At 42.3% G+C, this 24,860-nt stretch overlaps 1 protein-coding gene across 1 annotated transcript in view; it reads left to right on the plus strand.

Annotated features, from left to right (window-relative positions):
- The first annotated feature begins 757 nt into the window (after nucleotides 1–757).
- LOC131285301 (fat-like cadherin-related tumor suppressor homolog) overlaps nucleotides 758–24,860 on the plus strand; it is an 80,287-nt gene continuing 56,184 nt past the window's right edge. Inside the window, exons 1-2 of the mRNA XM_058314156.1 lie at nucleotides 758–1,792; nucleotides 8,090–10,697. Coding sequence (XP_058170139.1) covers nucleotides 758–1,792; nucleotides 8,090–10,697 — 3,643 coding nt within the window. The remainder of the gene's footprint in view (nucleotides 1,793–8,089; nucleotides 10,698–24,860) is intronic.

Consider the following 24,860-nt stretch of genomic DNA (forward strand, 5'->3'; position numbering starts at 1 on the left):
CGAATATTAAAATATAATAAAAACATATCCAATAACTTAAACCTTCTTGGATTCATCACCTATTAACGATATTTTTATGTTAAATTTCTCCCATTTATATTTATCTCATGCTGCAAGAGAAATGTAAAAGAAAACATTTTGTAGGATGTTTACGCCTCAATACTCGAAGGTTTAATCAAAATGCACCTGTGCATGATTGTTTATTTCGGTTGTTCTAATAATGGAGTTCTTGGAAACTGTTGGTATCTATTGTTGGGTACTAAAGTACTTTTCTTAGAAAATCAGCAATCTCTCGGTATCTTTGATAAGCTTTTTGATTACATAAAGGAGGTAAACACATCCCTTGAAGAGAAGAATGTCGTATCAGACGAATCGTTCGGGCGTTAGGGTGGTTGGTGTAGCTGATAACAGTTTCATTCATTCATAAATTTGTCAATCAAATACGCGCGTGGGATGTTGCGGAATGTGCTGTCACGGTTGGGTGTATCACTCATGACGCGGCTGGATCCCATAAAAAGCCCACCAGCTATTTCAATTGCGTATAGCTGGCGCCGACCGTAATTGCTAGATGCTGACTTGGTTCAATTGCTCACCTCGATGCTACTCGGGAAATATTCTTGCTAATTAAATGGTATCCAAAGTTCCAGGAATCCGAAAATCTTGTATGAGCTTTACTGATGTTTGTTCTTTCCTTTTTTCTCTTCTCCATTCAAGATGTTGTGCTGACATCCGAAGATGAGTTAACGGTTAGCCGAAGATGATCCCGGGCGTGGGCGGAGTGCCACGAGCGCGGTTATTTGCACTTCTCCTGCTGACGCTGGTGGAAGTGATAGCGCGCGCTCTAGGCGACCCCGCTCCCTACGTCGGCCGTACCGCCCCGCAAGGCGGTGGTGCTCTGTATTCTTCTAAAGCCGCTGGAATTTTCTTCGGCAACAAACAAAATGACGTCACGAGCGTCACCACACAGCTGGCGAGAGCCGGTGGGAGTAGTGTCGGTGCGTCCAGCGACCTCTGGATACATCCGGAGGATGGCGAGGCGCTACCGGTCGGTGCTCCCCGAATCGAACGATCCACAGCCAAACGGCATTCGGCTGCGGCGACGGACACTGGATCGAAGTATAACTTCCACTTCGCGCACGCGGTGTACAACGTGTCGATACCGGAGAACAGCGTCATCAAGACGTACGCCGTGCAGCCACCGAACGAGGACCGGATGGGCATCCACGTGACGCCGGATCTGGAGGTGAAGTACAAGATAGTGTCGGGCGACAAGGACAAGTTCTTCAAGGCGGAGGAGCGCGCGGTGGGTGACTTCGTCTTCCTGGCCATCCGGCTGCGCACGAACAACATCGTGCTGAACCGGGAGAAGGGCGACAGCTATCGGTTGGAGGTGAAGGCAACCGGGACGCGTCGTGAGGGGAAGAGTCGCATCTCGCTCGAGGCCGACACGGTGATCGACGTGCGGGTACTGGATGCCAACGATCTCAGCCCGCTGTTCTATCCCACCGAGTACTCGGTCGCCATCACGGAGGATACGCCGCTGCACAAGAGCATCCTGCACGTGGTGGCCGAGGACGCGGACCTTGGACTGAACGGCGAGATTTACTACAGCATCCTGGACGAGACGGAGCAGTTCGCGGTGCACCCGACGACGGGGGTGATCACGCTGACGCGTCCGCTTCGGTTCACGGACAGTGCGCTGCACGAGCTGATGGTTGTGGCCAACGATCGAGGCATCGGATCGACGAGAAACCAGGCGAGCAAGGCGCGCGTCAAAATTAAAGTCTTGCAGGTAAGCTAAAGAAGAACTTGTTTTTTATTTCATGGTCTTTCAGACAATACATTTAGAAAAACATTCTGATCACCATATTATTCAGGGGTGTCTGGGGTAATATGCACCTCTGAGTCGAATCGCACCTTTTCCGGTTTCTTATGAAAAACGTATGTTGATTTTTGGTGAACTAAAATATGGTCCTCTTTTGAGTTCAATAGCTCTACATCAACTGAAATGTGAAATAAAACCAAAATAAGAACTTCACCGGTTCGAACATGCTCTGTTGTAGTTTTGCTGACCACTCCACTAAGGAATAAATAGTGAAAAAATCGTTGTTTTTTTACATGATATACATAGTCCTGCTAATTTGCATAAGAGCTCAAACTACATATAAACATCTCGATAAGTCTGCAGATTTACTCGTATTTTAATCAAACATATGTTCAATGATGAATAGATGCAAAATGCACCACGTAGGTCGAGTAAAACCAAATCAAATTTGATCGTAAACAACTTAAAACAAATTTTTCATAACACAAAATAAAGATGTTGATTAATAAAAGCATTGTTTCCTTAAATTTCACTTACTTACAGTTAATTCACAGGAAAATTTATGAACTTTTTCATTGATCCTTATTTGACTGTTTTAGGAGAGGTGGATTTTGCCCCTTTGCTAGGGTTCATTTTGCCCCAGCAGAGGTTCGTTTTGCCTCAACCAGATACAGATCTATCAAAAATAGAACTTTGTAGAAATGGAAAAACTCATGATTTTTGTTAACAAAACAGGCAAAAATTTCTCAACATGTTACTAGTTTGAACCTTGATGAACCATTGAAAACTTAATAGTTTTTCTTAAGGGGTGCGTATTACTCCAGGAACCCCTACTAACACTTGAATCAATATTAGCATTTACAAATCTTTTTTTTTATTTTTCTCCATCAAACCCCAGGAACCCCTACTTACACTTGAATCAATATTAGCATTTACAAATCTTATTTTTATTTTTGTCCATCAGATAAGTTAGTTTATATGATGAAAACTATGTTTTACTGTAAAGTGTAGTTCTTAATCACACTACTTTTCCTGGACATCCTTTATTTGATGAATAAAACTTTTTCCTGCAATAAACCTTTCCTTAGACTAATTTCCATTTCGTGGTGACAAACAACAGAAAATAACAAATAATGTGAAGTCTAACAAGGAAACGATAGGGAGAATCTCTTAATTTATTAATGGGTTGCAAAGGGTCACATCCACCTTCAAATGAGTAAGCAAAGGACGTTAGTTTCAATTTAATTTCCATTTTCCAAGCCGCCCGGAAACACCTTCCTCACCCAAGAGCAGGGCGTCGTTAAAATCGGCTTTCGTTGAAATTGGTTTATTTTCCCTTCCATTTCCATTTTTCATACATCTGCTCTCAATTCAATTGTCATTCGACGACGCTGTCGGATACCGATCCTACGCCCGGCTTCCATTCCGGTGTGTGTTAATAAATAAAGTTCGGCTTATTTATTACCGTAGCGGGAATACTAAATTAGGATCAATCTGATGCTTTGCGTTTTTATTGGCAAGCAATTCGCTATATTTCTCGCCATTTTATTGACCTTTCGCTGCGGTTCGAATGGTCGTTCCGTCGGGCGAGGAGCTACTGGCAGGGTGGCCACTCAACCGGGAAAACCGGGAAAACCGGGAATCAACCTTGAATTCAATTTTACCGGGAAAAAACCGGGAAAACCGGGAATTTCGCCGAAAAAACCGGGAATATTTTTCATATAATATTTTTTTGAGATTTACATATTTTATTCTCGTAGCGTAATTATATTTTCCTTTAAAATTGTCACTACATTTCAATTGTTAAGGGCGACATTTGTTGTCAGCTGTTTGAAGGTCCAATGTATCCATATTGCGTTTTCGTTTCTTCCAGTAGTGCCGGCGTAGAGGCAAAGCGAGAAAGCATGATGATTTTGTCGCCAGGGAAGCAATGTGTACGAAAGACAAACGCATCGAGGGTTAACATTGGTAACATGGTAACGGGGATTTCCAGTTGAAATTGTAAATGCATTGATCATCTGTTTAAACACTCGCTATGAAATAGCAATGCAACCAAATGTCTTTGTATATGCTTCAGATAGTAGCCAAAACAGTTACTTTAAATCTAGTAAATCTACTAGCTGAAAAGCTAATCGCTTCCTATGATATTGTACGAAAATATTCACAGCGTTCAAATCCGTCCTTTGAAATTTCGATTGCAAACTCCTGTCCTTCTACCAATATTTCCTGATGAGATCCTTTATCCTGTTGAGTTTATAAGGTTGCTTGTTTCGGGACGATCGCACGCGGTGCAATCTCTTGCTTCACTTGTTATGAATGTGTCACTATGGATGTACCTTTCGGATGTGATCTGATCGATTTATATGCTTGCAGATATACGGAAATAATTATGTATGTTTCATTCTATTTGTCAGCAATGGTTTGATATGGATAAAGGTTTTTGTTTTACCTTTAACTGTTAACCACTCTCTAGCTGGTGTATTGGTTGTTTTGGTATGGGATCTCATTGTATTGCGGCAGTCGCTAGACGAGTGTGCTGATCAGTTTTTATTCTTGGTGAAATGTAGCTCATTTGAGTTGTTGGTGTGTTTGCATAAAATTTTGATAACGTGAATCATTTGTATCGACGTGTTTATGAACGTGTCTTTTGATAGAAATATTAGAAGATGTACAACAGGTATGCTACATCTCCCTTCTTTTGTTGAAAAATGTTATGATTAAGCAAATTCTATGAGCGAAGGAAAAACATTTTTCGTTTCTAATTTTGAGCCGAATTAAAAATTAATTTGTTATTTATGTCATTAATGAAGTTGTTCTTTAACATTTTTATAAGGATTTTCTTTTAAAATATGTACGCTCAAGCAATGTGTGTTGTTGCAATGAAAGTTCAGTTTACGATGCTCTATAATCCCAAACCGTATGTGTTGTCCCTGTTTTCCTTCGGTTTTTCAATAGTTTTTGTTTTTGAAAATTTTGAAGTTATTTCCTTAAAGTATTCTTTAACACATAACTTACATGCAGTTTTGACCTACCTAAAAAACCATAGAGACATATAACAGCCAAGTTTATCTACTATAAGCAATCGAAATGTAGTGAACCTGCATAAACTAGAAAAAACCGGGAAAAGCTGGGAAAAAACCTGGAAAACCCGGAAAAAACCGGGAATTTGAAATCATAATCTGAGTGGACACCCTGTACTGGAAGAATTGTGGCAGTTAATTTATTTAGTGAAACACTTTTTTTTTATCCACCCAACCCCAATGTGTAGTTTTTAACGACCTCTTCCCCCCTAGGGGCTGGTTCCAGTGCCGAGCCGTTCGTTTGTTGTGTAAGCGAAAGCGATGGCAAACTGGGTGAAATCATTAAAATGAACAAATATATATGGCACACGCGCATTTTTCGCGTGGGAATATGAAATATTGCCTGCCAGTGCTTGGCCGATTTGCATTTAACTGGAATATGCAATGGTTTGTGTTTCTGTTCTTTACGATAACCGTTCTTTGATACAAGGTTATTGGTTGCTTGCATTTGTTTTTAAATTTATTTTTAATCTTTAAACTATTTAGATTATCTTTTTATCAAATTCTTTAATATTTAAATAAGTTAATATTGGTATGGTCTTGGCTTAGAAAATTTCAATGCCTCTAACAAGTGTCCTTTCGTGAATATCCTTTTCGTTTAATTTTACTTTTCATATTTATTTGCTCCGTGTATAAAGGTTGGGTGCATTTTATATATGTATGCCACTCCGTACATTAGTGGTGGACGGCACATTCCTGCTGGGAAAAAAGGGCGAACCTTTATGAAATGGGTCATGCCAATTTCTCATTTAGAGCGACTCACTCTCGTTTGCTCTTTTGGCATGCGTTCCATCCACGGTTGAAACCTTTTTTCCGCTGTCTTCCGACACTCCACCAGCCACCTCCCCTTGGTAAGCTTTTAGTTGAATGTTCGGGTTGCTGAAATATGTCCAGTTTATTTACTTTTTTTTACGCTTTGCCCTGCCCTTCGCTTGGTGTCCCAGCGGTCCGGGGTGGGCTAAAGATGAAAGGAATTTCAATATTAATGTCCCCAGCTCGATTATCGTCCACGCTCATAAGACTGACCGTTTGTTTTCGTGGCCCAACGACGGTGCCCTTACTGCAGGAAAATTACTATCGGGTGCTTCGGGGAGGGGGAGTGGACTATTTCTGCATGTTGGCATCCGGGGAATACCATACACTTTACGATGGTCTGGTGGGAGGTCGCAACGAGTTGCTCGAGTGCACCACTATGCTGCTGGACAACTTTGGCACCTCGTATCTTTCATGGTCCATCGGTTCCTTTTCTTGCTGCCCAAAGGTGGTCCAAAGTTTTGAACTTTGTTTAAGAACTTTAACGTTCGAACAAAACTTTTAAAAATTTCGTTCAAGTGTTAACATCTGTTTTCGATGTTATTACCTTTTTAAGTTGTTCATTTTCCACCTTTCGCGATACAAAAGGTAAATATTATCTAGCAAGGACAGATTGTTTACAGCTTGAGCAACATAAAGATATGATAAATAATGTTTGTTCTGCATTGCATGATAAGTTTGCATATGAAAAGTGCAGAATAAAAAATCAGTTGTGGAACGTCTAAATCTTGAACAAAACCACTGTTTCATCTAACCAAAATTTGTCGCCCAAACTGCCAAAAAACCTGGCAGTTGTCCTGAAGGAACGTAAAACTAGCTTTTTCCTCTGTCCACCCGGAAAGGTTCGGACGAATGATCAAAAATTCCCATCCTTTTTCAACACAACATTCAACCGGCACGGGTAAAGGACTTCTGGTCCCTTGTTTTCTACTTCCGTGAGCCGAACTGTGGGCCGGTGGTCAGAGATTTTTATGAATTTTTCATTCCACCCAACGTCGAACTTGGTGCTCGGAGTGAACGCTAGAGAAGTGGAGGAGAGCAGATTGAAGTTTGCATTTTTTGTTTGTTCCGTCCGCATCCACCGTACCTGCTTGGGGGTAGGGAGAGATGGGAGGTGGTTACGTTTCGGTTTGATGTGGTTTTGTCTCTGGCTGTCTCATATGTGAACCATAGATGAGATGACGGGTCGGGTGTCAGGCGTTTTGTGGTAGGTTTTTTGATATGACAAACAATATTTATTCATAAAACAGCACAACAACGGTGTCGGTTCGGGATGCTGAGCGAAATTGCATAATATATTGATTTTACGCACGGTTTGATGTAACGGGAAAAGGACGCTTCGGAGAACGCATTAAGGTTAGGTGGTTAGGTACGATTTGTCAATATTGTTTATTTCAATATCATCGTTGTTTTGTCATTGATTCACCGATGAATGTTTGCTTGCATCATTGGTTTGTTCAATACTTTTGAATGGCTTCTGTGGAAACACATTTCCAATTAGAACGAGTGATCTGTACGAAGCACATAAACATCGCTTTCTGTTATATTGATCCACATTCGTTGAATTCATTCCCATCGATATTCCTGGAAGCCATCAGATTTTCGATGTAATTCAGTTAGTGTTGTGCCTTATAAATCTTTTGCCAAGATTCATTCATATGAATCCCTACTCTAATATTCATTCAGATGGATTCGTGAATCTTGTAGGATTCGAATCGAAACCCTAATGAATCTTCGTAAAAAACTTTCATGGATCTTTCACGAATCTTTATGAGACTTTCATTGGCCTCTACCCATGTTTTGCTCATCACTTTTCATCCGCTGATGACACTTTAGGATTAATGAATCTCTTATTCAAAGATTCATGAATCTCTCAAACGCAAACAATCGTTCGGATTCACGAATCTGAATATGAATCACACAACTAAGATTCATTCAGTTGGATTCATGATTATTTTAGGATTCGAATCTTGAAACGTTTCTGAATCTTTCGGAAGCTTAATGAATCTTCATGAATCTTTCACAAATCTCAATGATTCTTCCATTCGTGTGGATGATGCGACAAAAAAAAAAAAAAGAGATACCTTTCCCCATTTTTTGCTCATAAGTTTTTATCAGTTGATAAATCTATGGGATTCATGAATCTCCTATTAAACGAATCATGAATTTCTAAAACGCAAAGAATCGTTCGGATTCATAAATCTGAATCTGAATTACACAACTCTAGATTCAGTTGATCTGATTTAACATCTTCTTTTGTTTCACTTTTTCATGTACAGTATTAACTATGAGGGTTTTCAATTTGACATTTATCGAGTCTACTATCTAATCTCAACCATTACTAATCTCTGTTATTTTGTCTTCCTCCCAGGTGAACCTTTTCGCTCCGGAGTTTAAGATCCGGGCACTGCCGGACATCCTGGAAAACTCGAACACAAACATTTTCGGCATCGTGCTGGTAACGGACAAGGACAAGGGTGTGCACGGGCAGATCAAGAGCCTGGACATCGTGGACGGCGACCCGGATGGGCACTTCCGCATCAAGCCGACCAACCGGCCGGGCGAGTATGTGATTGAGGTGCACCGGCTGCTCGACCGGGAGACGGCCCCGGCTGGCTACAACCTGACGCTGCGAGCCGTCGACCGGGGCATTCCACCCAAGCAGGCGTACATTGTGACGCCGGTCCGGCTGGCCGACATCAACGACAACGCGCCGGTCTTCAATCGAGAGATCTACGAGGTGTCGGTGCCGGAAACGTCTCCACCGAACACGCCCGTCATCCGGCTCAAGGTGACCGACCGGGACGAGGGCAAGAACGCGAAGGTATTCCTGGAGATCGTGGGCGGCAACGAGGGTGGCGAGTTCCGCGTGAACCCGGAGACGGGCATGCTGTACACGGCGGTGCCGCTCGATGCGGAGCAGAAGGCGTTCTACACGCTCACGGTGTCGGCGATCGACCAGGGGAATCCGGGCACGCGCAAGCAGTCGTCGGCGAAGGTGAAGATCAACGTGCAGGACACGAACGACAACGATCCGATCTTCGAGACGTCCAACCTGACGATCTACGTCGACGAGAACGAACCGGCCGGCACGATCGTGACGAAGGTGACGGCACGCGACAAGGATCTTGGCGAGAACGCGTACATCTCGTACAGCATCGCCAACCTGAACGACGTCCCGTTCGATATCGATCACTTTTCCGGCTCGGTGCGCACCTCCAAGCTGCTGGACTACGAGAGCATGCGGCGGGAGTACGTGCTGCGGGTGCGTGCCAGCGACTGGGGGTTGCCGTACCGACGCCAGACGGAGATGCAGCTCGTTATAAAGCTGCGCGACGTCAACGACAACCGGCCGCAGTTCGAGCGGATCGACTGCCTCGGGCGGATACCGCGGTACACACCGATCGGGACGGAGATCTTCACGCTTTCGGCGCTCGACTTCGACTACGGCAGCGTGGTGACGTACCGGTTGCTATCCGGCTTCGAGGACGGGTGCTTCAACCTCGACGCGGTCACGGGGATTATTTCCGTCGGCTGCGACCTGAACGACGTGGGCGTGGAGCAGCGTGAACTTAATGTGACGGCCACGGATGGGACGCACTTCGCCGACACGGCTCGGATACAGATCAATCTGGTGCGCAACAAGCGTAACCTGGGCGCGAACCTGAAGGCTGAGGACGGCGCCACGTTCGAGTGCCGCGAGACGGGAGTGGCGCAGCGACTGACGGAGATTATGGCGGCGGCCGAGCGGAACAACATGCCCGGGCGGGATGCCGGCAATGGGGGTGGTGGCGCGTCGGACGACTTTGCCATGATGCCGAGCCGATACGGGGAGAACGTACACGCGCCGGAGTTTGTCGATCTGCCGCTGGAGGTGAAAATTAACGAATCGATGCCGCTGGGCACGACGATCACGTGGATAAAGGCGCGCGATCGCGACCTTGGCTACAATGGGAAACTTGTGTTCGGCATTTCCGGCGGTGATGACGATTCCGTTTTTCGGCTCGATCCCGATAACGGGGAGCTGAAGATCATCGGATACCTCGATCGGGAACGGCAGGACGAGTACCTGCTCAACATCACCGTGTACGATCTTGGGAAGCCTCAGAAATCGATCTCGAAAATCCTGCCCATTACAATTCTGGACGAGAACGACAATGTGCCGCGGTTTGAAAAGTCACTCGCAAGCTTCCGCGTCACGGAGAACGCCTTGAATGGGACGGTGATTTTCCGCGTCAATGCAACCGACGCCGACCTCGGGCAGAATGCAAAGGTCACGTACAGTCTCGTGACGGACACGAAAGACTTTCGAGTGGACGCCGAAACGGGTGTCTTGATGGTGGTTGCCCCACTCGACCGCGAGCGGCAGGAGGTGTACGAGCTGAAAATTCGTGCCACAGACGGTGGAGGTGACCAAAACACGCCCGCCCTCTACTCGGACGCACTGGTGCGCGTCACCGTGGACGACATCAACGACAACGCGCCCGAGTTTAGCGTGCAGGATCTCACGGTGCGCATCCGGGAGGATGTCCCGCGGGGCACGGTGGTGACTGTGGTTTCCGCAATCGACCTCGACAGCGGTCCGAGCAGCGAGATCCTGTACAGCTTTGGCGAGAACGGCGACGGCGAGGGTTCGTTCCGGATCGACAAGCAGTCCGGTACGATCCGGACGGCGAAGATGCTCGACTTCGAGGAGCGCCAGGTGCACAGCCTGATCGTGAAGGCCATCGACCGCGGGACGCCCTCGCTGTCGTCGGAAACGGCCGTCATCGTGGAGGTGATTGACGTGAACGAGAACCGGTTCGCACCGCAGTTCGAGGACTACGTGTTGGTGGGCTCGATTGCGGAAAATAAACCGCCCGGCGCGCAGGTGATGCACGTCGTGGCGAAGGATGCCGACCTTCCCGGGCCGGACTCGCGAGTCACCTACTCGATTAAAGGAGGCGACGGTTTGGGCATCTTTACCATCGATAATGAAGGTGAGTTCTTCTGGGAAGTCTGCTGTTTAAATACTTCTAGAAATTGTTCGATTTTGTAGGAGCCACGTGTTTTGATTGGAAAACATAATTTCCAACGAACAAAGACGAACTTTACATGTTCTTGGAATCATCACAGTTTCAAACAGCTTCGTTATCATTCGGGGCTTGCATCCCATCTTTGAGCTCTTTGATCAAACTCCAAGTTCTTTGTTCTTTGATCTTCTTAAGATATTTACAATTTCAGCCTATAGTTAAGAAAAGTTAATACCTCTGGTCATTCGATTTGTTTGATTTAAATCATGGAACTGTTTGTTGGGCCTAGGTCTGTTTTATTTTTTCTCCATTTGCATTCCTTTGGATCTGTGTTTCTACTGTTTTGTTCTTCTTCTTCTTCTTCTTCTTGGCGTAACGACCTCTTGGTCATGCCTGCCCGTTAAGGGCTTACGAGACTTGTTTCCCTGTTGTACGTGGATAGTCAGTCCTCTCGTACAGGGGAGGGTCCGGTCTCGGTTGGGATTCGAACCCACGCCGTCGAGGTGGTGAGCCCCGGCGCTTATGGGCCGATTTTCTGTTATGAGACACAATATTGTACATTTTTCATGATTTCATTGTCAAGGATACTTTATTTTTAAACTGAGAGGCTCAAAAATTTTACACCAATTGGACAGGTTGGGGGGAAAACATGTTTTAATTTAGTTATAGAATTCGTTCCGGAAGAATGGTGCTATAAATCGAGTTTAGGATTTCAGGAAATAGTTAGCGAAGAGCGTAGCGTAGGTGACAGGTTCCATTTCTCGCTTGACAAGCTCATGTGGTTGCGGTACGTTAAAGTTTCTAAGGGAAATATAATATATTTGTTGTTCGGAGCTTGTTTTTTCCTTCGTTCCACAAACTTTCGCACGGGTTGTGCATTGCGTCTCTGCCACTTTTTTTACTCCCTCCATCTCAAATATACTCTTCCAGTAGGGTTCACGAAATGGACCTTTTTGCTCGCGGCACTCACTTTTAACTCGAAGGCCTGCAAGGGAGCAAGGCGTTTTGGCTCAACTTAATTTTCTATTCTTAGAGTAACCGCAAAATGTTGTGGAATGCGGACACGCTGTCACACGGGTGAAAGTTTTGTGATTCAATTTGGGTGGATTTATCGAATCAAATGCAAATCAGTTCCGCCGTGGCCGCCAGCTTCAATTACTCTCGCTAGTCAGAGTTTTACAGCTTTTATTTGACATTGCGTGCGTCGTTGTAAAACTCTTGTAATTTTTTTTACTATGAGTTTTTAAATAAGTTAGAAGTCGACTTCTAACAACACCAGCTTATCACATCCACGATAACTTAATCGAAAAACAACATTTTGCAGGCTTATTTTCTTTCCCGATTGCAATGAGGAAAAATCGAAAAAATAAACCACGAAATGATTAAGCCAAAAGTCATAAAATGGGAATCATAAAAATAGTTATTAACACTCAACAGGAGTAAAAGAAAAGAAGGAGTATAGGGAAGGAGGATATAAATAAATTGAACCGTATAATAGTGAATGCAAAGAGTAATTATATTAAGTAAAGCTCTTCTAAAGAGAATTTTAGGTTAAATTTGATTGTCCAATTTCGGGATACGTCGTTCTTTTAAACCAGTTATCCTTAACCATTCCATCGTAGCATCGTAGTAGAAAAAAATGAATATATAAAAAAATATATAATAACAAATCGATGATCAGGTTTGTCACAAATTCGTTTCCCAATTAAACTTACTAATTAGATCATGTTTTCCATAGTTTATTTTTCATTGTGTTATTATTATTTTGTCTAAACGTTTACTATTTTAGTAGGTTAAATTAAGTTTATTTTAATACACGTTCTTCTCAGTTTGATCGTCGTCAATGTTGTTTAGCTTTATTTGACGTTGATCAATACATTCGATAGCACAATATATTTCTTGAGCTGTATTATTTCTCATAAGTTCTTATCGGTTTATGAAAATCCCCGAAGAAGGCTCCATTACCCAGATTAAATCCTACTCCGTTTCTTGATGGAGAATGCCACGATTCCGTGTTGGCTATCTGCCACAGACATTCTACTATGCAAAGGACATTTGTGGTGTAATAATGTTAAACTGTAGTTTGAAGAAACATACCAAAAAAAACACAAAACTTCATCTATGCCACGATCCACCCGGGAGTGCTTATCGATTTTGCTATTCGGCCAAAATTACCCTAAAATAGCCACCGGGGCCAGATTGTTCATCAGCAGTTTGCATATCTAATCTTGCGTAAAGTTAATACGCTTCGTTCAGCAGTTTTGCAGATGGTTTTCCTTTCGCCCGCGTGCTTCTGTGCTGCCCCCGGGGGCAAAATTGTGTTTCACTGTTTTAAACAGCTGCTTTAAACGCGCAGGATATGCATAAGCTGTTCGTGTGGGTATCCGGCAACCCCCCCCCCCCTCCATCCACTGCTGCCCGCTGGGCGTTCAGGTTGTCTTCTGCAGTGTGCCGTGCGTAAGGTGAAATATTTTCGATTATCAAAGTCTTAGAAAGCCATCAATTTCCACGTATCTGTCAGCACTGATTAGGCACCGGGAGGTTAGGTCAAGCAGAAGCCCTATGAATATATATGAACTATCTGCTCTATCGACCCTCCCAGCTATTGCATAGAACCGATGGAAGGCATCAAATGTATGTAGCAAATATTTTCGTTGTACCGTTCCCGGTTTTCTGTACAGATGTTGTTGTGCAAAAATATTTACAAAATTGACTTTTTCGTCATTCTGTGCAAAACCATTTGAATAACCCCACATAATGGAGTTTCGGACGCATGGCTATTTCTGACGTGCACAAAATGGAAATTTGTCTTACCCCCTGGCGTGGACATTGATGAATAATTCATGTCGCCTGGAGAAAAAAATCAGTGAGTGTTGCAATTTTCTAGTGCAGATGGAAACAACCCGTAACGGGTAGATCGATACACCCCGGCTTCCGAAACCTATGCCGAACACGACATGGGAAAATTGGAATTTCTAACTTCACTTATTTCCGAGCTACGATGCTACCATTTTACATTCGTATTTGACTTTCACATCATGTCACCAGTTACGAAGGGAATCATCATCTGGTTCTGGAAGTAATTTTCGCTTCACAAAATGTTACTGTAAAGTAACTTCACCTCAACCTACTGGTGTAGGTTTATTTTTTAAAAAAAGTCCAGCAAAATGATGACAAAGTGGTCCCTCGTGGAAATAAGCAGTCGTGAAGAAATGTCATATCGCATGGCACACAAGTATGACAATTTAATAGAATTAGTTTCTCTCACTTCTCGTCCAGCGCTAAGCTTGTAAGGGGGGTCCGGGCCAGCTTTTCCATTTGCTCGTTCGTGCACCTCGTTTTGCTTCAACCGGGTCAAAAGCGGTGCAGCGCATTTTGCACCGTACCGTACGGGGTGTACGTTGGCCGTACGGGAAGTCGTTGGGTTTGAATCAGCTTATTTTCTGCTCTTTATCACTAGCCTCATTATCTAGCATGGTAATTACAATCATTATTTCATAATTTATTTACTTTTTCCTTCGGTCGGTTGGTTGGTGCCGAGCGGACGCCAAGAGTCCAGTGTGCGGGGTCGACATCATATTTATACTCACACTAGACACGGAAGAGTTTTGTTTTTCTCCCGTTCAAATTGCTTTTCCAAAAATATTTTCCTAGTTGAGATAGTCCAGTGTGTGTTCCATTATGATCCGGGTACTTCTTGCTGCTCGGTACCTTCGTTCAGCCCTTTTTTTGTGTGGCACGAGAAAAAAACCAGCTAGGCCCATCATTGCTCGGTCTAACTGTGCCACAAATGGACTCCCGAAGCGCCATGGCGACGACTGCGGTAGCCTCGTATATTGCATTTTTACTAACCATACGTGAGCTGACCATTGCCGGCGGATAGGAGATCTGCTGGATAGCATGCCATGGGCTCGGCTGGGCATGCCGTAAAGACTACTACTACCACCACTACTACTGATGGTGGTCGTAAATTATATCCACCAGGGTTTTTCCTCCCGGTGTTCTGGTCGCGGTCGTCGTTGTTTCTTGGTCACGGGAAAAATTCTCGTGCATGTCGGAATGTCGTGCCCCCCTTAGGGATTGCTTGGGCCAGCTTGTACCATTCCCCTCCGCCCCTCCATTGTCTTCCGTTCAATCACCCTTACGCTCTGTTTTTCCCATTAAAATAGGATGGGCGTTTGCCGGCGTTTTGGGATATTTTTCTGCAATTCCCTCATGGGAAAGCGTTAGGGCAGGGCGAGGAGAAGGAAAAGAGTTTCCCGCCAGTGCCGGAACCATCGCAGAAGGATAATAGCCATGCAATAATAGATAATAGCGCCACTGACGGTTGGCGGCGGAAGTGACACTGCATTCGGTGCAGCAGCTGGATCTCTCGTTGGTCGGCCAACTGTTTTCCCCCGGGGTGCTCGTCGCGAGGTGGATTAAATAATGATAGCTTTCTGGTGCAATAAATGGGCTGGTTGGAAACATTGATCCTGTGTGCCATCTTAGTATTGTAGCTTTTGGGAAAACCTATAAATTAGATGATCTGATGGATTAATTTTGAATCATAGGCGAAAGAAACAATAAATTAGCTGAATAGAGACTGCAAAAAGAAGCAGTCATAAAAGGGATAAATTTAAAAAAAGTATTGATATCGATGTCTATTTTTATTATGGTATGTTTCATATTATTTCAAGCAATAAAGAAAGGCAGATTTTTCATTTCATTTACTTAATTTTCTGTGATTTATTGTAAAACTATTTTTCCAAAAATCTAAACGTGATGTTACACACTTTCTATCACCATAGAGTTTCGAATTATTTATTTTGTTCATAATCATGTTTAAATTTTTTCATTTAAACTTCAATTAATGAAACTCATGTGTGTTTTTGTGGTTTTAATTTTTATTTGGAAATTCTTTTTCGTTATCTCATAAATCTATAATTTTCATCCTTTATTCATTGTTCGTTGGGTTTTTTATTCAGTAACCATTGTCACGAATACGTTCACAATCCAGTAGAGGGAAACAGGTTCCATTTACTTAATGTATGGGATGTATTGTCTGTGATTTATTGTAAAACTATTTTTCCAAAATTTTTGACGTGATGTTACACACTTTCTATCACCATAGAATTTTGAATTATTTATTTTGTTCACAATCATGTTTAGATTTTTTAATTTAAACTTCAATTTAAGTTACGCATGTGTGTTTTTATGGTTTTAATTTTTACTTGGAAATTCTTTTTCGTTAACTCATAAATCTATAATTTACATCCTTTAATGGTTGTTCGTTGGTTTTTCATTCAGTTTGTCACGAATACGTTCACAATAAAACTATACGTCGTATTCCGCATGTCATCGCATTTTGTTACGGGTTTACTAACCACAACCTGCCATACATCAGTAATGGGAAACCATTTTAGATCTCGTACAACCCGATGTCTCTGCCTCAGGATTAGATTACCGTAAAACAAACACTACACGGATCTAACAACCTACGACGAAAGCCAAACGTCACGAGGATTTGGAATTTTCCCAAGCCCGTGTCTGCGTGGTGGGTAAAAATAACAACAAATAAAAGCAGCTGTAGTTCGCGTTAACTGTTGCTGGATCGAAAATTCGGCTGTGCTACGAGAAGGGACTTAGCCGAGGTGGGGTGTAGGTATGTAGGTCATCTGATAGCGTTACCAAATCAGGACTCTATCTTGTTGCATTCCCCTTCGAACGTTTACTGTAACTCAAACGGAAGCAACCCCTGTTTGGGTGGGAGATTTTGGGAAGGAAAGGAAGAGGAAACGCGGCAGACATCGCTAGGAAAAGACATCGTTTTCCCGAGACACGTGTTTTTCCGCACCAAGCACCAGGCGTCTCCATCGAAATCCGTTGCAGTGCCATTTCGGGCCCGTTTCTGTTTCCTTTTGTGAAAATCCACCTGCCACCCTCTGCAAACAGCCCCATTCCCCGTCCCCCTCTGTGAGGCTACGTGCAAGATTAATATAAATGCGATCGAATCAAATTACAACAACAGGTTAGTCACGAAATAAAGCATAGGAGCGGCACCTTGGCAGGGAAAAACGGGCGCTTTCTCGTCAGACAAACATTTGCCGGATTACGACGTACACTCGTCCGCAAAACGTTTGTGGCTTGATTGTCCTTTCGTGCGGGGGTTTCGTTTCCACCCTTCTACCCTGTTCCACACTTCCCCCTACAGAGCTAACGAAGTTGAATTGGTTCGTTTTCTTCCGATGCCTGATTTTAGGGAGCGTCCAAAAAGTGTGGGGCGGGAAACCCCATTTGTTAGTGAAATGAACAAATATTGCACAAACACAGACACACTCACAGGTGGGTGCGTGGTTACATAGCCGCAATCCAATTGCGATGATAGGTTGAGTAGATGCGGATTAAAGGCAAGTTGATGTTAATGCGAGCTTGGCATGACATCCATCGTGGGAACAGGGGAAAAAAATCACTCGCCGTTCTTTTGCCTGGCGGGTCGATTTGTCTTCTGCCGGGCTGAAACAAGATCGATGATGATTTTCCCTAAAGGCAGCCACAGGTAACAGGTTGTTTTGTTTTCGCAATTTTTCCTTCCACTGTCAAAAAACTAAACAAAAAATAATGCAATTGAATTCCGTGTAGGAATTCAGCATCATACAATCCGAGTGGCTTAAATATCTTTGATGCCAGAATGAATACATCCTTTACCAAATTCAATAGACAAAGTTGAATTTATCTACCATCTTAAATCATGTAGATTAAAAAATATAATTTCATTTCAATTTGGCGCTGACGTTTTATTAGATTTGCAAACGTTCGTAAATGAAGTTTGATTTTCATCTTATTTCAATATTTCTTATGGCTTATCCATAGATTTTATTAAATTTTCAAACATTCATAAATTAAGTTTGATTTTATTATTATTATTATTATTATTATTATTAGGTTCTTTATTCAAGATTCAACAGGTGAATTACCCAATGAATCATCAGTTTTAATACAGTATACAAAACAATCTTCACTTAACATTTATAACTAATTACTACGCCAACATTGAACAAGTGATTCCTTAACAGTAACAGAGGTTCGGTTAAAGTCTATTATATTGCTAAACTTATTCACAGAACGACACATTGCGCGTATCGGAGCATTTTCAGCGTACCTCGTTGTAGTTGGATTCACATATAGGAACTCATTATTACGCGTGGAATACACAGGAACACGAACAGGACATTGACTCAAAATATATGGTGCATCTATTTCACCAGTCAGCAATTTGAACATAAACATGGCTTGAGCCACACCTCTCCTATGTTCAAGGGGCTGCAGACCGAGAAGCAAGCAACGAGTCTGGTAATCAGGCAGAGGGCCGCTAGTCCACCAAGGAAGCCTACGTAAGGCGACGCGAGTAAATTTACGTTTAATTGACTCTATCCTCTGGTTCCAAACGTCGTAGTAGGGAGCCCACAAAACAACATTAAATTCTAGTATTGATCGTACCAGCGCCGCATATAAAGATTTAAGGCACACAGGGTCATAGATTTCCGTAGAGTTCCTTAAAACAAAACCTAACGATTTGTTGGCCTTACTAATAATATGCTCATAGTGCTCACGAAATGTCAAACTAGCGTCAAATATGGCAGCAAGGTCACGTACAGTAGTACACCTGTTAATCTCTTGACCATCGAGCATATAAGTCTTTCACCTTACTTCCTTACACCTTATTTTCACCTTACTTCAATATTTTTTATGGCTCATTTTAATACTTGCTGACGCTCAATTCGCTTTCATTGAACTTGTTACGGATTTACCAGTGTTATACGGTTTTTGTAGAGTTTAACATTTTATCGCTACTTTTCCTTCAGTATCGCTGTTTAAAGTGAAGTAGCAGTTGCTTGCTTTATTGCTTATATATCTGGATTTGAAGATGTTCAAATAGCGTAGAACAGGTAAGGCGAAACCCTCCGCTTCCGAGATTCATCGCAAGCAGAGACATCTTCATCGATATTCAAATTGTGATATAATCGATAGCTAGTCTGTGCCGGAGGTTTTGCGAAAAGTCTTCGCATAAATTCTCCAGCGCGGCGGGCGAGTGAAACCAAACCGGCAAAGGGAAGGGGCAGCGAATATGAATAAATGCATAGGAAAACGGCGCTCCCACTTCGCCGCTAGAACTTCACGAACAGAATGATGCTTAATGAACCGAAGATAATTCGGTTCGAAACTAATGATGCTCGAAGCTTGGTAGTAGAGCGCCATTATAAAGTTCAATTTATAGCTCGCTTTTTTTTTATTTTTGGTACAGCAAAGCATCTACAAAACCACCACCGTGTGCAGCTTTTCTGCCGACCTAAAATATTGAAATTGGACAACTCGAGCAATTCTATGGCCCTCGTAGGAATACACAATTAACTGCTTTCGAATTTTTCCTGCAGGTGTCTTCGTTTCGAGCTCGTTTTTTTATCTTCTCAGAAATACACTGATTTTCCACCGAACAGAAGTTGAATTTACTTAACTTTCGGTGGCGTGTATGAAAATAAAAGAAACAGACAACACGCAGTGCAAAGTTTGTTCGTATGCAGTTGGTTGTACTTTCTCCTTTTTCTTTTCTTTCTTGCAATACCATTTTCATTCGTGATGTGGTAAACTTTTCGATTTGATTACCATCCGACCGTGCTAGGGGTGAAGAAAAGGTATAGAGGTGGTTTTATTTTTGCCCTCACTTTCGCTACCATGCCGTTAACAACCAACACCTACCCTCTCATTCCCAAGGCCGGTACAGGTAGTTCGGGAGCAGGAGCAGGAAAAATGTACTCACACCAAACTTTTTTTCCCCAACGTTTTCACAAACGAGTGGAACTGGAGGGCAATCTAAAACGCAGGAAGCGGCAACATTATTTCGCCTAATGGTGCAGAGATTTTTCAGCAAAACAAAGCGATGCTAAGGAGAACACAACCACCGGAAGGACGGATGGAACCGTTTGGGAGCGGTGTGAGAAGCTAAGAAAAGTTTCTTACACAATTACCTTACACGTTTCGCCTACATTGATCCGCGCTTCTGTGTGTGTGTGTGGGCTGGTTTTTTCCGCCTTCCTTCAATGGACCGCCCGCGGCCAGTGACCTTGGCATTATTTCCACTTGCTGTATGGCCGTCATTGGAAGAACGGGCCGGCTTGCCCGCTCCCTGCCCGGGAGCTTATCCGATTTTTCTGTCGTGCAACGACGTAAGTGCTCGGCAGAGAACCGGAAGCCAGCCGTTCCAGGAGCCCGGGTAATGGGTATCCGCGAAATTAGCCTCCGACTAGCACTCCAAGGTACGGATTTCCGCCCACTCTCCCACCGGTTTTCCCTCCGCCCCAGCGAAGCGAAGAAAATTTTCCCGTTTTCAGTCGCTCCAGGGCAGGTGTTCACAAAAATCCTTGTCAGAGTCCTTGTGTGCAAATGATTATGTGTGTGTGTGTACGGCTTCGTAACGGTTATTAGTACTTGAGGGAAAAGTGGAATGGCGGGACCTTTCCGAAGAAATTGGGGTGGTGGTAATTTGGTGGAGGAGATGATGGTGGAAGTTTTATTTACTCTACATTCAACCACCGTTGGGCGGTACATACGTTTACACTTACGCTGGATTTCAGGCTACTGGCTAATAAACAGCTCCATTAGCAGAACCGTTACCGTTAGCTGGTTGACTTTGACTTGGTCGAGAAGAACTTCTGGCAAAAGTGAAATGGGAGGGAAAGTTGTGAAAAAAAAACAAAAAACAAAACAGGCAAATGGAAGTCTTTTCAAACCATGACCACCGCCACACATTGCTGTGAAGGAACGTGTTGCTGGGCCATGTTGTTCACAATATACCCTCAGTTCTTAACATATTACTCTGGCCACCCGAGCGAAGGACGATACAAGCCTCGCATCCGGTAGAACGGGACAGTTTCCTTGGCTCGTTTCACTCCAATCACGTACGGATGGTCTAATTTCAAGTTGGGTTATCTGTTCACTACCCCGAGGCAAATTGCTGCCGCATCCCCGACCGGCTTCGAGGACTCGGCCTTTCTCGTATCGTACATAAAGTGCTTGAAAAAATGGGTGTTCATACTTCAAGGATAAGAGCAGTTGCAGGCAGAAAAATATCACAAATGCGATCGATAGTTAGAATCCTTTACCTTTTTACCTTTTTCAAGAGTGGAATATAATTAGTACTAGTTTGGTTTAGAATGGATGGTCTTTGTGATTTTTCATTTTGTACGTAATTCTGTAGTAAATTATATTTTTCATTTATAGTTAATCTTAAGCTGAACAGTTTAAAGTATATTATTTTCATGACCGTTCATCAGTATTATGAACTTTATTATGTCATATTATATATTTTGATTTGTTGAAATCATGCCATTTTATTATGTTTGTCAGAACTTTGATGCTTTTAGAGAAATGTTTTAACATTCCAGTAAATTACTTTTTTTATTTATAGCTAATCTTAAGCTGAACAGTTTAAAGCATATTACTTTAACAAAGAATATTATTATGTCATATTGTATATTTTGAAATATTTGCTTTGTTGAAATCATGCCATTTTATTATGTTTGTCAGAACTTTGATGCTTTTTGGGAAAAGTTTTAACATTCCACGCGGTTATCTACCTTCACTGACCTTGCTTCTGGTTTGCTGGAAAGTTGTTAACGTAAACAGATGTAGTTCTGTTTGTTTTTGATCCCAAAAGCTGGTGGGTGCAAGAGAAATAAAAATGTAAAACTAAGACTCTTTAATAAGCTGTTTTTGGAAGACGTTGTTTGCATTTATTTTTAGAGTTACGAATGGTTAAGCGTTCCAGTAGAAGGGTATTTTTTACCCTTAGTATTTTTGAAGAGTTTAATAATTTTAGTTAAAAAAGACTTTCCCGAGATGCATTAATCTTCGACCTTGCCAGATTGTTCCGTGGATTCAGGAGTTTACCAAACTGAAAAAAAACTTAATCCCAACATCTTAAGTCTTGCAAGGTCCATTCCTCTCATCAACGTCACGTACTTCCTTTCTTTCCACTGGGAACAATAATTATGCTTCAAGTGCAGAGAAAAAAAAAACTAATTGCTACACTGCACCGGCTTTCATCCGCCTGAACTTTACTCAACGAGTCGCCCGCAACAATGTCCCCGTTGTGTCGAATCGCCCGTTATCGTGTGTCTGTCATGACAACAATTACGGCCAGAATGAGCTCAAAGAACGCAACGACGACCTTGTGGGAAACGAAGCCCAAATAAGAAGAGACTGAGAATGCGAACTTTCATTTCTTTGCCAGTGGCACAAGATGCAGCTGACTCCTTTCTTCACGCTGCAGGGGTTTCCTATCTTATTTCCCGTTCGAGCCAACATTGTAACATCTCTTTGTGGTTGCAACTTCGTGTTCGCCATCCAGCTGGGGTTTGCTAACTATGTGTTGGCATTTGTGTGTCGCTGTTGTAATTACAGCTTTCTTGAAGTGTGACCACTCTAGCGACTACCTCCGCATCTTCAATTTATGGGCCAAAGTTAAGAGATGGTAGAAGGTACCGAGGCTATGGGGTTTACCCACTGTAAATCCTGCCCATGAATGTCAGTTCTTCGTTAGTTGTTTGGCTTGTTTTGGTATGATTTCGGATACTTTCGACGTTCACCGGTCCAATGTCGTCTCTAACTCCCTCGCGATTATCTTGATTAGTTATTTGCTAGAGTTTATTATTGTTTGAGTCAGTCTGTTTCAGTCGTAGTTCATTTTGAGAATGATAATTTGAGCGAAGAAAAATGTTATTTTGGCGGAAGTTAATAAAGCACTCATTGTTATGTGCAGTTTAAAATCAATGATAGAAAGTTTAACAAAAGTGGAACCTATCAAGTAACAGATAAATCAAAGACACATTTTATCTATAACATTAAACTACACAAATACTACACAGCTGACAACGTGACTGCCCCTGAAGTTAAAGAGAAGACAAAAACAGTTAGGTCAAACTACGTCATGCCACAATCTTAGCTTTAAAAACCGAAAATAAAGTTTCTACGATAGCTGTTGTAGGCAAATAAGTCTTGCTGGAGAAATTTATAGCATCCAAGAAGTGTGTCTTCTAGGTTAAAGTTTATGTTCTGTCTGAAAAGTGACCTAAGCGTGGTGGGAGACGCTTACCTTGAAAAAGTGCTGGATAAAAATGCTTTAAAAAAGAAGGAGCGTAAGAAAACTTGACTGAAGCGAAACGCACGGTGCAAAAGTTTTTCAGCTGAAGATAAAAACCTACTGAAAGCAGGGTTTAACTATCAAATCGCAGCACATTTGTTTTCGCTACTTTTTTCCTGCATATCCGCTAAAGTCCTTGCCTGCAAGTTATTCCATTCGTGTTCTTTCTTTTCTGTTACATTTTCCTTTACTCACACGGCTGATTTATTGTGATAGAGTAATCCATGGAAGTAACAATGGATAAAACAAACACATTTATAAACAAACACCACCAGAAGAATCGCCGTGAAGATGCCAAAAAAAAACAAAGCATATTAATGGATACCAAAAAACTTTGAATGTAAAAAAATAATTTTTTAATTGTGTAAGAACGGAAAAAACTTCGTTTGGTTATCAAGTCTAACATGTAACAATAAATTTTTTAAAAGTTTTTTTTACACACCAAGGCATTCAAAAGATTTGGCTAGTTTGCAGGAAAAAAGACACAGAAAACCATCTTCATCATTGTTAAACGACCCGCAAAGTAACCCTTTCCCAAATTTGTCTTTTGTTTGTGCTTGGCGACTCGTTTTTTGACATTGATTAATAACTGTCGTATGCATATATAATGTGTTCCGAAATTGCATTTGCATTTTATTTTTTGTTGGTGGAAAGAAAAGCAGTGAAGGCATGGTTTAAACTGGTCCAGATTCTTCCTCCATAACTTTATTTTCTCATGGGTGCGATGATATAAATCGAGTAGATTTTGTGAGTTTAAGCTTTTTAAAAGACGGGCCCTGCTAAATAGCATCGTATGTAAGTAATTGTTTTATGTTTCGAAGATTGCTTTGTTAGAAGATTGACTTAATGCTTGATTGGACACATTCTATCACTTTAATGTGACACAAATGAAAAACTTACACCAAAAAGGAAAAAAACACAAAGAACGTAATGATCGAAAATATTACCGCGAGTGGGAGAATTAAATGATTTATGGGTGTGTAACTTTTCAACCACCGGTTGGTTGATGGCCGCCCGCCACTGTCCATTTGCACTTCAGCACTGACGAAGATTTACGATTGACGAGCGACGTCCGCTTGGGTGATGGGTGGGTTATTTTATCACTAGCAAGAAATAAAAAAACAACCACCAAGAATGGGTTACGGGGAGTCATGATTTGATTGCCGGGAAGTGTTTCGGTTGTTGACGAAGTGTCTCATCGAATATGATTTTCTTTAAGAGGTTTAGAAGTTCCAATCCTTCTCTCGGGGTATGAATTATGAGACAACACGAAGAGTACTATTTAGTTCGTAGGGTTTGCGTTAGTATTAGGGTAATATTTTAACGTTATTTCAGCCAATTTATATCCTGGTGGCCGTTTATCATGTTAGCTTTCTTTTTTGTGCATTTTTTCAGTTTTAAATGAGTTTGAGACTTGTTAACAATTCTGGTAACTTAAAGTTCATACTGTTTTAGTTTCATTTTTTGTAAAATTCGCTTAACAATGTTTTATTTGGATAAAGTATAATAAATATGTAGGATTTATTTGACGTCTTCAATGCTATTAGTCTTTGTTTTCGAAAAAAGAAGAATACCTCCTTTCATTCCATACGCTTTCGTCATACCATGTCGATTATACCGTACGTAAAAGACCATACAACTGACGCGTATGTCTCGTTAAATGCCGTAAAAAATCGTCCCATAAATTTTCCCCCCCTCGGAGTTAGAAAGGTTAAACAGATTCATTGATTTATTGATTTTCTGCGCTGCCGTTCGGGGCTTCCAACGGGCATTCCATTAGGGTCATAAAACGTCACGTGTCTGGTCGGCATCGCATCGCATGATGGTTAGGATATATGGACGGGTGGGCATTTTATAAATATTTCAAAATCTCCTCGGGCTCGGTCGGATTCCTCCGGGCCGAAACCGGGTGGATCGTTTCTGCTTTCTTTCTTCACTTTCTCCAACCGTTA

The sequence above is a fragment of the Anopheles ziemanni genome, chromosome 3 (genome assembly GCF_943734765.1).
Source record: "Anopheles ziemanni chromosome 3, idAnoZiCoDA_A2_x.2, whole genome shotgun sequence".
NCBI classification, from domain to species: Eukaryota; Metazoa; Arthropoda; class Insecta; order Diptera; family Culicidae; genus Anopheles; species Anopheles ziemanni.